Source organism: Hippocampus comes, unplaced genomic scaffold (genome assembly GCF_001891065.2).
Source record: "Hippocampus comes isolate QL1 unplaced genomic scaffold, H_comes_QL1_v1.1 scaffold36, whole genome shotgun sequence".
In the NCBI taxonomy this organism is placed as follows: Eukaryota; Metazoa; Chordata; class Actinopteri; order Syngnathiformes; family Syngnathidae; genus Hippocampus; species Hippocampus comes.
This window is the reverse complement of record NW_017805695.1, coordinates 2,578,924-2,594,613: the sequence shown is the minus strand read 5'-3', so window position 1 is coordinate 2,594,613 and position 15,690 is coordinate 2,578,924. Positions and strand designations below refer to the sequence as shown.

General features: G+C 41.5%; 1 protein-coding gene across 13 annotated transcripts in view; it reads left to right on the top strand.

The window, feature by feature from the left end:
• Positions 1–15,690, top strand: part of LOC109523177 (regulating synaptic membrane exocytosis protein 1-like) — a 79,352-nt gene that overhangs the window by 38,168 nt on the left and 25,494 nt on the right. For 6 of the 13 annotated variants that reach the window (XM_019882148.1, XM_019882152.1, XM_019882146.1 and 3 more), the window contains exons 7-17: positions 5,022–5,062; positions 5,863–5,976; positions 6,102–6,201; positions 7,539–7,662; positions 8,528–8,545; positions 9,563–9,609; positions 11,237–11,352; positions 11,444–11,574; positions 12,514–12,685; positions 12,861–13,014; positions 13,381–13,434. In XM_019882148.1, coding sequence (XP_019737707.1) covers positions 5,022–5,062; positions 5,863–5,976; positions 6,102–6,201; positions 7,539–7,662; positions 8,528–8,545; positions 9,563–9,609; positions 11,237–11,352; positions 11,444–11,574; positions 12,514–12,685; positions 12,861–13,014; positions 13,381–13,434 — 1,071 coding nt within the window. The remainder of the gene's footprint in view (positions 1–5,021; positions 5,063–5,862; positions 5,977–6,101; positions 6,202–7,538; positions 7,663–8,527; positions 8,546–9,562; positions 9,610–11,236; positions 11,353–11,443; positions 11,575–12,513; positions 12,686–12,860; positions 13,015–13,380; positions 13,435–15,690) is intronic. The other 7 variants (XM_019882160.1, XM_019882151.1, XM_019882154.1 and 4 more) reach the window with 4 other exon arrangements.

Here is a 15,690-nt window from a genome sequence, read left to right as displayed (position 1 = left end):
ACATTATTATATATTACCTAGATAATTGCTTATGAAATATGAGTTATTTTGGTGTATATTTTTCTAACCTGGAATTAAGGTGCCTGGTTCACTAAAACCTCGCTTCTCCACGTGTGGCTGCCGCAACACTTTCATGACATTGTCCTAAAGCTGGTTGCTCCACACACCACACATGAAACAGGAATGAACAGTTGCTAGCAATAGGCAGACTGGTGCCGCTTTTCCATTAGTACCAAACAGTCCCACAACACACACGACTCCACTTGGCCCAGCACCTCATGGCACAGCCTCCGTTGCTTTTACAACAGGCACACCAGATGGTGACACTCACAGCGTGTAGGGTTCTGCCATAACATTTCACGTGGTGAGTCTCAGCCACTAAAATATGAATTGCCTTTGTACAATGTGACCACGTTGCAAAGTACAGCCCATCAAATGCACAGGAGGAGCTTTCACATGTAGACGAAAACTCTATTTCTGGGTTTCAGAGAGCGCGGCACAGCCACCTCCTGCCAAGACAAAAATACAGTTTATACAGTCTACATATTTTGGGGAACCATGTTTACAATTTCTAATGCACCAACGGAGTCGCTGATGGTGTCGTGGTACACTTGTCTGACTTGTGTGCGGGCAGCGTGGGATCGTTTCCCACTCAGTGATGGTGTGGGTGTGGGTGTGAATGGGTGTTTGTCTCAATATGTGCCCTGTGACTGACTGGCGACCAGTTCAGGGTGTAGTCTGCCTTCCGCTTGAAGTCAGCTGGGGTAGGCTCCAGCAACTCCGTGCGACCCTGTTCAGGATAAGTGGTGTTGAAAATGGATGAATGGATGGATTGATGCACCAAGGGTAAAGTACTGCGATCGTGATTTAGCGATCGGCTCACAAAGCTTGCCGCCAACTTTCCATCATTCTGAATGGAGGACACACTGTCATTCGTTTGGCCACCCCTTGGAGTCAACGGCTCATCGCTGCCATCCCCAAGGCGGGAGCCACAACCGACTGGCCGTAGAAGCGGCAATGTTCCGCTCTGGTGGCTGTAGACCTCATTCAAGTGAATGGGACCCAGTGTGTGAAAGACTTCCCGAAATCCGGTGCAAAAATGAAAGTGTTTCATTGGTGGCTCCTCTGAAAAAATGGGCGTGTGTTTAGTCTGAAGGGCGGGATGGGGAAGGCTCCTCACTTTGTGATGAATAAGGCCGGATACACACATAAAGACGATTGAGCTGTTTTTGACCTGATTTCGCCCTTTCCCAAACAAGGACGTCAAACGCACGACAATCGTACGTCCTATAAGACTTATCTCAGTCTTATCACATGATCCTTATGTGTGAAGTGTCTTAAGAGTGGATTTGTCCGGATAATTGGGTCCAAAACCAGTCGAGGCCAACAATCTTAAAAAAACGACTGTGTTCAATATTTACGAGCAAAAAAAAAAAAAAAAAAAATCTTCATTTGTGAGGGGGAAGCCGAGTTCTCCTGAACTAGTTAACTCTGACTGTGACAGCATGTAGCCAAAATAAGAAGCTCGCTGACTGACAAATGAAGATGTGCCGGTACATAAAAAAAAGAGTAATATCATATCATACCCCATGTTGATCTTGTCCATCATGTTTGTAGAAGAACTGCAGTGGTTACCACATTTGCTGGGTTTTTATACACAATGCATGCTTCAGGCCAGAGCCAGCAGCCTGACTGTCATAGTGACCGGTGTGTATGTTAACAAGTGTGTGTGAAACTGTGTTTGTTGTTTCGTGCGTGTCTAAATGCTTTGCTGAGTGTCATATTATATTGTTTTCAACTTGGCCCTAAGGGAGTGAGTTGGTGGTGACAGTTGCACTGAGAGCGTACTTTTGGATGCATGTTTGTGTGTTTATGACGGGTCCGTTTGACCCCGTTTCATTCCAGTGTTGACCTTGTGTGGCCTCACATAGCAAATGTTGTCCTCAAGCCCGAGAAGACACGGCTGTTTACGGTCTAACGTTGTTATTTCCAACTGGGGTGATGTCATCACTGCAAAGCATTCTTTGGAACTTAGAGCTCATTGCTGAGTATCGAGCAGCAATTGCACTAAATGAAACCGTGTCCATCCCTCCATCCATTTTCTAATCCGTCATGCTGGAGCCTATCCCAGCTGCCCTCGGGCAATAGGCGGGGTACATCCTGAACAGGTTGCCAGCTAATCGCAGGGCACACATAGGCGAACAACAATTCTCTCACACTCACACCTAGGAAATATTCAGAGTGTTTCATTAACCTGCCACGCATGTTTTTGGAATGTGGGAGGAAACCGGAGTACCCGAAGAAAACCCACACAGGCACAGGGAGAACATGCAAACTCCACATAGGAATGCCGGAGCTGGATTTGAACCATGCACCTCTGCACTGTGATGCAGACGTGCTAATCAGTCGATCACCGTGTCTCCCATGAAACCATAGCATGACTAATTTTATAACGCTTACAAGAATTGGAATCGTTGCTGTCCGTACAACCAAACAGTCACTTCTCAGAGAAAGGCTGAATTCTGTCTTTTAGGAATGCAATGCGTTGAGTTGTGTCATGGCTAATTGTAAGGACATCAACATTTTTACGATGAATTCCCCTCAGAAAATATCTCACATTCAGCATTTCAAAAACTGCTAAAATCATCATTGAGCTCCTCCCTACACTTAGATGAAGTCCTGTAAATACAAATCGTATTTATATACTTTTTTATTATTATTATATTTTTGTATGGCAAATACTGTACACATACTTCCTGTGTTTGTGTACTGTATTTAAAAAAAGAACAGATTGAAATACTACAAATCTAATGTTGTTTTTAAACCTTTACACAATGTTATAAGTCTTCATTAATGGCTTGTGAAACATACTCGCGTACTGCATCCGCTCACACACCTGTCCGTAAGGCGTAGTGACACCCCTTTTCCACTGTATATTCAAGAAAATATATTTTATATCAGGTTACAAACATTAACAGCGCCGACTTAACAAGTCGGCAATGTCTAACTTTTTGCGGAACATTCTGCAGAAGTCAAACTTGGACATACAACACCAAGCATTATTACAAGTGGCGGTGTAGTATGAGATGTCAGAGCAGGTTTTACTGTATACACTCCAGCAGGGCAGCAAGACACTGCTTCCTTTTTTAGCTTGATACTCAGAGAGGATCAATTATGAGATGTAGTTGCTGGCAGCCGAGAAGCATGCTGGCTTTTAAATCATTTGACTTTTGAAAATCAATGTGAGATCACAATGGAAACACTGACACAGACTCAAATATGCTGTCAGTCTTATATGTACAGTATAGCCCCTGCTATGTAAACACATCCTCTTAAAGATTATGAGGTCACACACTGAAAAATCAACATTGCATATATTTGTAACATGTATCTATGTTATTTTAAAATATGGAATTGAAATCCATCCACGGGGTCCTGACTCTGCATGGACAGGCCTTTTTCTGACTGCAAACATAACATTCTCAACCACATGGCCCAACACTGCATAGAATTACATTCATGCTTAAGTTATGAAACTGAGAACCTAGTTTGTTTTAAGATTACATAATGCCACTATAAGTTGTCACAACCTATTCTCCTCATTGGGTGCCTGCTCCTAGGGATGCTTGGTTCTGTTTTACTCTTATATTTTACTTTATGTCATAACAATGGCGTTGAAGGGCTGCACACATCTCAACAACGCCTCCCTGCACATGTTCTACAGAAGTGCAGCTGGAAGAATCCTTGAATAGTATTTTTCATCAGTCTGAAATACAGTACTGTGTTATATTGAACGGATAAAAATGTACCGGTATATTTTGTTCAGAGCTTCTCATACCAGTTGACAAAAATAATCAAGGATGCTTGAATCAGCGACAAATAGGGGAATGTCGAGGGAACCTTGCAAGTCTATCCTGACAGTGACAATATGATCTCTGTTTTCATATATATTGACATGTGAGCCCCACACCTTTCATGATTTTTTTCCCTAAACACGCAGTGAGGACATTAATGACAAGCAGTGGGCCTGTGCAGACTGGGGGCCCTTTTTTGTGCACAAGGGTGGCGTTTTCTTTCATTTGGCATTTTTCTGTACTTTGCACAGATAGAACTGGCTGGGTCATGACTGAAAAGAACGAGATCCCCGATACAAGTGGATGAAATAACGGTACCGGGGCTCTCCTTTAGAGATAAGATGAGAAGCTCGGTCATTCGGGAGGCACTCAGAGCTGAGCCGCCTCTTCCCCACCTCGAGAGGAGCCAGATGAGGTGGCTCGGGCATCTGATTAGGATGCATCCTGGACTGCTCACCGGTGAGGTGTTCCGGGCCTGTGAGGCCCCGGGAATGACCCAGGGCATGCTGGAGAGACTATGTCTCCCGGCTGGCCTGGGAAGACATTGGGATCCCCTGGGAAGAGCTGGAAGAAGGGGCTAGGGAGACAGAAGTCTGGGTGTCCCTGCAAAAGCTTTTACCCCTGCGACCTGACCCTGGATAAGCGGTAGAGAATGGATCGATGGATCAATGGATAAAATGGATGGATGGATGAATTCATTCAATTCATTTGCACCTTTTTGAGACAGAAATAGTCTTTTCCCGGCCAATCCTAGTAGCATCATTTCTTTGTATCAACATCAAAAGTATGCCGCCTTGACATTGTGGAAACAGAAATAAACTTGCTGGGATCCGTGAATGACATTGGCAAGTATCAACTGCAAGCTCTCCCCCTTGCAGTTCTTTGGTTATCCTTTAGGGGTCACCACAGCAACACCTATGAGCAAGGTGTCAAACATTAAATTGGTGGTGGTTTGCGTTTGCGCTTGAACTAGATCTTTGAGTCTGGTTCAGCAGGGGTCAACAAAAACAAAGTGGGCATCATGTGGTGTGTCCTTATTTGTTCCCAATTGGCAAGAAATACTTCGTAATTGCTTTTATATTAGTTCCACACAGTAAAGTAGGCCTGTAGACAGTCGTAAAGTGTGCAAAGGTGTCGTCACTTTAATCAATTTTCAACTTTTTGCAGGAGACTGGGAATGCTACCCTCATGACCCCACTGTGTGGCATGTAAGTATTTCTACACTCAATTCAACTTCATTTTTAAAGCAATATAACAACTACAGCTGTAACAAAGAGCTACATATAAAACATCAAAGACGACAATTAAAATAATAAAGATGCAATCATAGTTAACTAAATAAAATATTCTTATTTGATTAAAATGTATCAGAGCTTCTTTTACATTTCCATTTAGCATAAATACATTCCCTCCTTACTCATGTTGTGTGAAGCGGTTGGTAGATGAAACAGAGGTTCATGTTCAAGTCTCCAGTAACCATTAGGAGGCCACGGGGATCGCAGATTATATTCAAGACAGTGTACTGATACTTTAATCTCACGATCACGGTGGTCATGACATCATTCGCATTTTCTCCAAGATGCGTTTGACTGTAAGTTGAATTTGAATGTAAACAAGCAACTGGGTGTTTTCAGCTAACACCCGATAGCCCATCCGTTGGTACCAAAAAAAAAGTCATCCAATGGCGAGTGGTCGTCAGACGGCCGGCTCCATTCTGGGCAAAGCTCCTCGTGGATTTATCACTGGAGATAAAATGAATTTTAAATTCCTTTTCAAAGACAACACGAGCCGTGTACCAATAATTCACTTCAAGTTTTAAATAAGAGTGTACATTTTGTGTAATTCTACTTTGAAAAGGATACAACGTGGTATGATGCATCAGAAATATATCAATGTGTGTTGTCTATTCTTGTCATATTGCTGTTTGTTACTTTTTAATATATTTTAGTGTTACACTATGTGGCATGTCACAGTTCTAACTCTAATCAGCCCTTTTTTTTTTTTTCAGCATCCTGTAACGTGGCAACCATCCAAGGAGGGTGACCATCTGATTGGCAGAATCACTCTTAGTAAGAGGAGCACAACCATGCCTAAAGAAGCTGGGGCTATGCTGGGATTAAAGGTCATGGTGCAAACAAAGAATTATGCCTTACGCACATGCAAGATAAAAGATATGCCTTCACGAGCCTCGACAAAGGGCCTTTGTCTATTTCGTGTTCCTCATGGCATGCCTGCTTCTCTTTTTAGGTGGTTGGGGGTAGAATAACAGAGTCAGGGAGATTAGGTGCCTTCATCACCAAGGTCAAGAAGGGCAGCCTGGCAGATGTGGTTGGACACCTGAGAGCAGGTACACTGAACCGTTGAGTCCTCAAAAATACCGAAAGAGCCCAAACAATCATGTCCTCAGGACTTTATTTACAACCCAAATTCCAATGAAGTTGTGACGTTGTGTTTAACATAAATAAACACAAAATACAATGATTTGTAAATCATGTTCAACCTTATATTTACTTGAATACACGACAAAGACAAGATATTTAATGTTCAAACTGATAAACGTTATTGTTTTGAGCAAATATTTATTAATTTAGAATTTTATGGCTGCAACACGTGCCAAAAAAGCTGGCACAGGTGGTAAAAAAAGTCTGACAAAGTGGAGGAATGCTCATCAAACACCTGTTTGGAACGTCCCACAGGTGAACAGGCTAAATGGGAACAGGTGGGTGCCATGATTGGGTATGAAAGAAGCTTCCCTGAATTGCAAGCAAAGATGCGATGAGGTCTACCTTTTTGCGAAGTGCGTGGTTAAGGACAATGCTCCTCAATGTACAATTGCAAGGAATTTAGGGATTTTATCATCTACAGTCCATGACATTAACTATAGGTTCAGAGAATCTGGAGAAATCACTGCATGTTCAAAACACCATCGGTCAGTACTTCCACACAATTTCAAAAGGAAACTGCATCCATCCATCCATTTTCTGACCCGCTTATCCTCACGAGGGTCGCAGGGCGTGCTGGAGCCTATCCCAGCTGTCTTCGGGCAGTAGGCAGGGGACACCCTGAACTGGTTGCCAGTCAAGTGCAGGGCACACATAGACGAACGACCATTCGCACACATACACACTCACACCTAGGGACTATTTCAAGTGTTCCATTAACCTGCCATGCATCTTTTTGGAATGTGAAAGCAAACCGTACTACCCGGAGAAAACCCACGCAGGCACAGGGAAAACATGCAAACTCAACACAGGAAGGCCGGACCCGGAATCGAACCCAGTACCTCTGCACTCTGAGTCCGACGCGCAAACCAGTCTTCCACCGTACTGCAAGGGAAACTGCACTTTCTATTTTCTTCAAATTGCTCCTAATTCCACACGATTAAAAATTAAGACAATTCTGTTGGGAATTTTTAGTTCCTCCACAAAGTCCAACGTAAACAAACACACAAATATCAGGCTTGTATTTGTTGCTGAAAATGTTTGCAACATAAACTAATAATGTCAGTAACCTGAAAAATTGTCTTCATACTGTACAGCGCACCTCTCAATTGATTTAGAAACCATCGATTGTACAGAATCATGTCAGGATATTGAAGTTAGACAAACAATCCAATACTAATTCTGTGGCACTGCTCACAGAAAATCACTTTCACACCAACTGTGACAAAACATCTCATTTCAGGGGATGAAGTTTTGCAGTGGAATGGGAAACTGTTACCAGGAGCCACCATGAAGGAAGTTTACAACATCATCCTGGAATCTCAAGCGGAGCCCCAAGTCGAGCTGGTTGTATCCCGGCCTATTGGGTATAAGTTTTACGTTTCTTACGAAATGTATTTTTAAAGACAACTCATGTGATCTAATGTTGTAGACACAAGTCAGACATAATTACCCACTGGGCATTTCTTTCAATCCACTTGACTGTAACGCGACAAAAACAATCCACCTTTACAAAGGCAACAATGATTGATCAATTGTTTAACTGATCGTTTGCTCGCCTCTTGTCTTTGTCAAGACACAAGCTTGAATAGTTCATGTGTTCTCATTAGATTGTGCTAGTATAGGCTGTTTCCAGTCTGCAAACAAAACATATATCCTGTTCATTCAACATCACCCATTCGGTTCAATAAACCCCCCAAACTATTATTTTTCTATGATACTGTAAATCCAAGTAAAAAGCGATCATTTCACATCTTACTAATCTGGTTACTAAATTTACTATTTATTGTATGTCTGTGTTTATTTGGGTAAGACGTTTTAGTAATCAATAAATTCAAAAACTTTTGAAATTCTGAAGTTGAAAATCGTCACCTTTTCAAAATATTGGCCATAGTCGTTATTTTCGCCGTAAACATCTCCTCAGGATGCTGGCCACCTCGGCTACATACATACATACAACAGATCATGCAATTCTACCCTCTAAATGAATATGATCAGCATTTGGTTCAGTTTTCAGGTTTTCTGAAAAACTGAATAAAAATTATTTCGGCCAGTATTTTTGGAAGGTGACAACATTTATGGTTAACGATAACAACAACTCCTTTGATAGCAGTCATGCAAATTATTTTCAGCATTGTTGGTATTGTTTTTATTGATAACGTTGACATACATATTTGCTTTGTTTTGGAACACAAGTTGAATGTATTAATTTCTCTCCAAACACTCACAAAGGGTGTATAGAAAATATCAGTAAGTAATCTTACCTTTTTATTAGGACCTTTTTATCCCTCATTCCTATGGAAAAAAAAAATAAGTGTCATATTGCTGGTGACATTTTGCAACCCGAGAAGAGGAGATCATTCCTTTAGATGGGCATGTGCGCAAATTGACTTCGTTGAAAATCGCTGCAATTGTTCATCTGGTCATACTTTCAAACTCAAAGGGCTGCAAAATGGGAGTTGTCTCTGAAAGTACTATTTGTTTTCCAAAAGCCAAATAAGCCAGCAGTTCAAGAAGAAATTATTTGATGCTTATAATGCCCCAAATGTTGCTAACCCTGCTGTTTTGAATTTTGGCTGCTGGAATTGCTGAAGCACGATTTGAGTTTATTTTAATGACGCTTGCTTTACTTCTTGGATCTGTATGTGTGTTTTGTAATTAGTCTTATTATTAGTATGACCAATTTTTTCTTATGAGCAGTTGTATTAGTAGAGGTAGTATTCACTACATATGCTGTAGGTACCGTATTTAGTTTCCATCACACACCAGAGATCAATATATCCAAAAATATATATACCAATTATAACTACAACAATGCCACAGTTCATGCATTAAAGAATCCTAGACTTGTTTATCAGGTACAAACTGTAGCAAACAAACTTATGAAAAATAGGACCAACTCATATGTATGGATCCTCACATCACCGTTCTTTGGTAAGATGGGGTATGAATTTTTTGCTTTTTTTTTTAGGCTGATGCTGTAACGTCATTTAGTGATGACTGGAACATATGAGACACCGTGTTCATTTATGAAATGTCCCCATTCCATCATTATTTGCTTTGCCATGTTTTGTAACCGTGATATTTTTTAGCTTGAACATCTGCTGTAGATAACTACTTTGAATACTTTCTGAATCACGCATGCAAGCCCGCGCATCTCCCAACCCCCCCACCCCCCAAAAAAAAATCTCGACTAGCTTTACTGCATTCAACCATACCAGTTGCAAACATGAAAACGACTCATGCATTTTGCTTTTTCTTTTTCAGTGATATCCCAAGAATCCCAGACACCTCCCACCCTCCATTAGAATCCAGTAGGTATCTCTTATGTGTTCCAGTACAATCTCCAAAGTTCAAGCCAATCCCATTCTGTGATTCTTGTCAATGTTTAATTGGCTTTGGCTCTCACCTGTGAAACCTGCATTTGCTGTTATACAAACATAAACATCAGAGAGCTGTCTATGGGAGGAAACTCAACCATTTTTGAAGCTGAGAGAAGTGGGAAACACAATCGCAATACGCTATTATAAATATAAACATTGGGCATAGCCAATACAACAATTTGGAATATCTTGAAAAAGAAACAACGAGAGTGTCGAGCGACAGGCACTGAATAGGTCGGCCAAGGGTATCAAGAGCAGTTGATGACAGAGCTGTGAAGAAACACCAAATGACAGCAGCACAGTGACACTGAAGACTTGAAATTGTCCTTCCTCAGGTGTGAATGGATATTTGTTGATATTGACTGGCCACCGGTCCAGGGTGTATCCCACCTCGCACCTAAAGTCAGCTGAGATAGGCTCCTAGCGAGGATAAGAGGTATAGAAAATAGATGAAAGGATGTACATGTACCGCGCATCTTAATGTTCCTCTTCTTCATCACTGTTGTGTGATGTCACGAATGATGTAAATAAGTACTGTTTGTGGTTAGAAAATGGTAAGGTGCACTTTTTGTTTGCATGTAAGGGTACAAATAAAGGCTTCGGTCATTTAGAAATGGCTATCAAAATACTCCACGATTTTATGGAATGCAGTTTAAAGAAATAAACAGTATAAGTAATCATTTCGACTGGGTATGACCATTTTCTGGCACTTTGTGCACTTTAAACCAATTGACAACTATGCTTGTCAAGAAAAAAAGTTGTTTCTTGAATTTTGTACTTTTCGGCTACTCTTCCGTTCCCACGATACAATTCAGAACATCAGAAAGTTGTGAATTATTATCGTTTAAGTGTGTTTATGTGACCAACAATTTGGTGAGTGTGTGTCTTAATTAACACTTCACCTTCTTTTGTATGTTGACAGCGTGGTTATTATCTTGATGTTCTTCTCTAATAGAGGTGAACAGGGGCAAGTGCCACTAAATGATATCAACGATGTAATTACAGCTTCAAATGATCATGTGTTGTAGTGTAACCACATTTGATAATATCTGGTCCTGACAGGATACTTTGTAGACAAATTTGTACCCCGAGGTACTGGACAGGTTTGCTCAAAGAGGGTACAAGTAGCCCCAGCTTTGTGCCTCATGTTACATACAGTACAGTATTTGACTACAAACAGTACAAATGGTCAGGGTCCCAATATTTACCTTGTTTAAAGGGTACAGTAAGTGTTACCCTTGACAATCCATTCAACTCTTAATGGTACAACTTTAGCAGTGTTTTTCTGACAATGTAGGTGATTATAATTCGTGATTATAATTATCTCCGCAACCAAGTCGTGAAAAACTGATCCATTGCAGCATCTTTTTCTGTCAGTAAAAAGAGCTTATGAAAAAAAAAGAAAATAACAAAAACAAAGAAAAACTACTCCCAAGCATTGCAGAACCTATAAAAATCCTACCTTGTTCATGTTTTGTTTTCATTTCTAATAACATAGGCAACTCCTTCGATTCCTCAAATTTGTGAGTGATTTTCTGTTTTTGTTTTTTCTTCTTAGCAGGTTCAAGTTCATTTGAGTCCCAGAAGATGGAGCGACCATCAATAAATCTTTTATCTCCCACCAGTCCGAGAATGATTCTTGACGCGCCACAGCTCATGCCAGGAAAACTTTCTGTGAGTGTGTACGCGCTGTTATTCCACTGTTATCTGTTTCGCATTGTGACGTCTCTGGACCAAACGTGGTTTGGATGTATTCGTCCTGCAGGTAAAGCTCTGGTACGACAAAGCGGGTCACCAACTAATAGTCAATGTGCTTCAAGCGGTGGAGCTCCCTCTTCGGCCGGATGGACGACCCAGAAGCCCATATGTCAAAATGTACTTTCTTCCTGATCGCAGGTACAGCTGTCATACGTTCTTGGTGGTTTTTATATCATGAAGGGGACATTTTCTTAAGTGGTCATAAAAATGATTATGATTATTTTATAAATTATTATTATATTTTGCGGTTACTGTGTCGACCTCACAGTGCAGAGGTGCAGGGTTCGATTCTGTCTCCGGTCTCCCTGTGTGGAGTTTGCATGTTCTCCCCGTGCCTGCTTGGGTTTTCTTCGGGTACTCCGGTTTCCTCCCACATTCCAAAAACATGCATGGCAGGCTGATTGAACACTCATAATTGTCCCTAGGTGTGAGTGTGAGCGTGGATGGTTGTTCGACTTTGTGTGACGTTGTCACGTTGCGAGGTGGTGGTGGACCCGAAAAAACAGGCAAGAGAGAGGAACAGGGTGTATTTGACAAATTGTATTCAAACATAGAGAAAACTAAATCCAAAACAAACAAAGTCTAAAGTATCAAACAAAAAAACCTGACTGAAGCTAGAACATAACAGTGACCAAAACCCGACTGAAACAAACCTGAAAGCAGCAAGCAATGACCCGACCACCAGTGTCGTGCTGGAGTCCTTTTAAAGCAATAATTAGATAACGACCAACAGGTGTGCAGCTGCAGGGAGAGCCCTACAGTGCCACCAGTTGGTCCCAAACAGAATCATGACAGACATGCAATTGGCTGGCAACTGGTTCAGGGTGTTCCCCATCTATTGCCCGAAGGCTCCAGCACCCCCCGCGAGCCTTGTGAGGACAGGGCGGATCAGAAAATGGATGGATGGATGGATGGATTATATTTTGAGCTTTTGCTCCTGTCCTTGGAATTAATTACATAACTAAATACACTGTCCTTATATGTACAGCAGCCCACACCGGCTTTTCATCATCAAGAGTGGCATTTGCTGAACGCCCAAAAAAATCTTCACATTTGTGTTTGGACGTGTTTGAATAGTGATAAGAGTAAACGCAGGACAAAAGCAGTGAAGAAGACCTGCGAGCCCAAGTGGAACCAAACATTCCTCTACACTCACATCCATCGTAGGGATTTCCGCAACCACATGTTGGAGCTGACTCTATGGGACCAGCCCAGATCACCAGAGGAGGATAGCATCTTTATGGGAGAAGTAATACACCCACACCCACACATACACACACGTACACACACATACACTGCGCTCTGCACATTTTTGAAGTCAACATATAAGAATTACATGGACAGCAATTCCTGAAGTAAAATCACAGACTCACTGTTTTAAAACGAACCATTAGTTATTTGCAATGAAAACGTTGAATTGGCAGATCCTGATAGAGCTGGAGACAGCCTTGCTGGACGACAAGCCACACTGGTATCCCCTCCAAACGCATGATGTCTCATCTATACCGCTCCCCCGCCCTTCCCCGTATCTGCCTCGTCGACACATACACACAGACAACCCGAGCAGGAAGCTGCAGCGTAAGTATTGCATGTCTGTGTCTCTACTTGTACTAAATTATTGGTGTTTGTTTTTTTAGCTCTGTCATGTTCTCTGTGTGTTTGTGTGCCCTGGGAAATACTTTTTTTTTTTTTTTGTTTTGCCAATCATAGACTTTGTATAATGTGTACTGCTTTTACTTCCCTCCCCTAATACTTGATATGGACTGGAATGTGTGCATGCATGTGTGTGTGTGCGGCGCTCGCGCACAAGAGACTATTTGTGCGCGCAGATTTGTGTGTGTGTGTGTGTGTGTGTGTGTGTGTGTGTGTGTGTGTGTGTGCGCACGCATGTGTGCACTTGTGTTGTGCGCGTGTGTTTGTGTGTGTATGCCTGTGTGTATGTAGGTTCTCAGCGTCTAACAGAGCCTGAATTTGAGGGTACAGCAGTAGTTTCTAAAGGTGGGTGGGGATTGTTTTTGTACTACGCAATGCTTCCAATGTTTCTTTTTGTGTAGTGTTTTTGTATGTTTGTAAACGGAGTGAAATTTCCCAAAAAATTAACATTGAACCTCACATTCGCTCAACAAGTAACCATCTAACACTTTCACCCGGGTGGTGTCAAAAGTACAATGTTGTAGACTGTATGTTGATACGGAGGTGACTGCTGCCTGGGATTGTGGTATCGCTTGTTCATCCATCAATTATCTGAACCGTAGTATATTTGATATTTGACTGAAAATCAAAAGCAAACAAGGAAAAAAATGTTAAAATGTTATTTAGCCCCCTCAAAATGAGGGATTCTGAATAAAATGGCTGTAATGTTGAAATGGTAACTGCCATACACTGCATTTAAGAAACCTTCAAAATGAGTCTCCACTTGAGTCGCATAATCACTGTTTCATATCCACCCCGCTGCGGTGGTGTATGTTGCCTAGCCTGCCTTGAGAGCGAGAAGGCTAACTGGATATTTCCTGATGACTTAACGCGTGGTGAAATGCTGCAGCAAAACAAGGAAAGATACACGTTGAGCTGCTGTTATCATCTGAGAAGGAAAGTTTATAATTCATCATGGTTTTACACACGGAAGCACAGTCGTGGGTGTAAGTTGGTCTCCACTTGCCCACATTACATACGCTGCCAACTACATCATCCACAATGGGAGATCTTGCAGTTTACCCACCAGTGTCATGGACCTCAGCGTTTCTGTTTCTGTTTCCGATGTGTCAAATTCGGCGTACACTTGGACCGCCCTGATATGAATGCGCCGTTACGTCCAATTCTACAGCGTGCAAAATCGTCTAGCAAAATAACAAAAAGAAAACACCACGCATGTGCGCGGTGAGACAGTGCTTTGTGCTACGCTTGCACTGGGAACAATAATAGGGCCCTTTCAGTTTCAGTCATGTTTTCTGAAACATGGCCCTAACCTGAGTTATAAAAATACATTTAGTGTATTAACCTTAAATTTAACACCCACAAAACCTCTCTGTAAGGTTGCTTTATAAACAATTTTTACATTAAATAAAGTCTGAGAAACACAAGTGAATTATCGTTTTAATCCTTATGAAACCACATGAAACGCATTATTAACATTTACTGTATTTTTGTTTTTTTCATCCTTTTGTTTGAATCATTTGTCCAAAATAATTGCATTTATTTATTAAAGAAAAACACTTAATCTGTACCCTTTCCCCAACAACAATCTCACACAACAATGTTCTACTCCTTTTACAATGCCTTCACCCACTCCAGCTTTCTACAAACACATTTTTAGCTTTGATTACAAAGGATTTACTTGAAAACGTTACTGGTCGTGGCATTAAAACTTAATATCTGTGACAATCACTGACCAGCAAATAAACATGCATGAGAAAATCTAAAAGTGTAAATTAATTGAATTCAACAAACGGTTCAGTAGTTTCTCTGTTTCTGATGATTATTTTCTTGAGACTCTTTCACTCCTCCACGTGCCAAAACTGTTCGCATTAGCATGGTTAGCATTCAAACTTCAACTCATGTTTACACACTTTTGCCTGAAAACGTTATTCAACCACTTTTGCAAACATAAAGTGCTAAGGTTTTAAAATTGGTAAAGGCTGCTTTTCATGACTTTTTAGTGCATTTTACGAACCTGGGGCGAGAATAAGACACAAGATGAAAGTTTATTCTTCTTCTGTGCTCAAGGCGCTACTGTAACCAGCAGCACCACGACGCCTCGTAGTCGATGCTAAACTGCTGATAAACCACAGAACTAAAAACACACATGAATTACAGTGAAACTCCTCTAGAACGAAACCTGCATGGGCGAAAATACCCCCTTATGTGAAAAAATCTTCATGCATTAACACAATTCCCATTCTCCTGCCCCCCATACGACGAAAAACCCCCTGTTGCGTTATACGAAATCATTTTGTCTGCTCCAGCCTCGCGAAGACATTCACTACAACGAAGTCTTATCCAACAGCGACCTCTACTGCTTCGTTCGAAAAAAGGCAACAGCAACCACCACACTGGTTTACATAGTGAACGATGTTTATTTCGGTCACAGCTGCGAGTTTCCTGGGCTCAACATACTCATAGCTGCTCTGCTATTGGCTTACCGAGCATCATCCTGGCCTCCGATTGGCCAAGAGGCCACATAGACCTCACTGTCTATGTGTGTAGATACTGAAGCTAGATCCGTAGCATCCGATTAGCTGCTCAGAGTAAATTGCT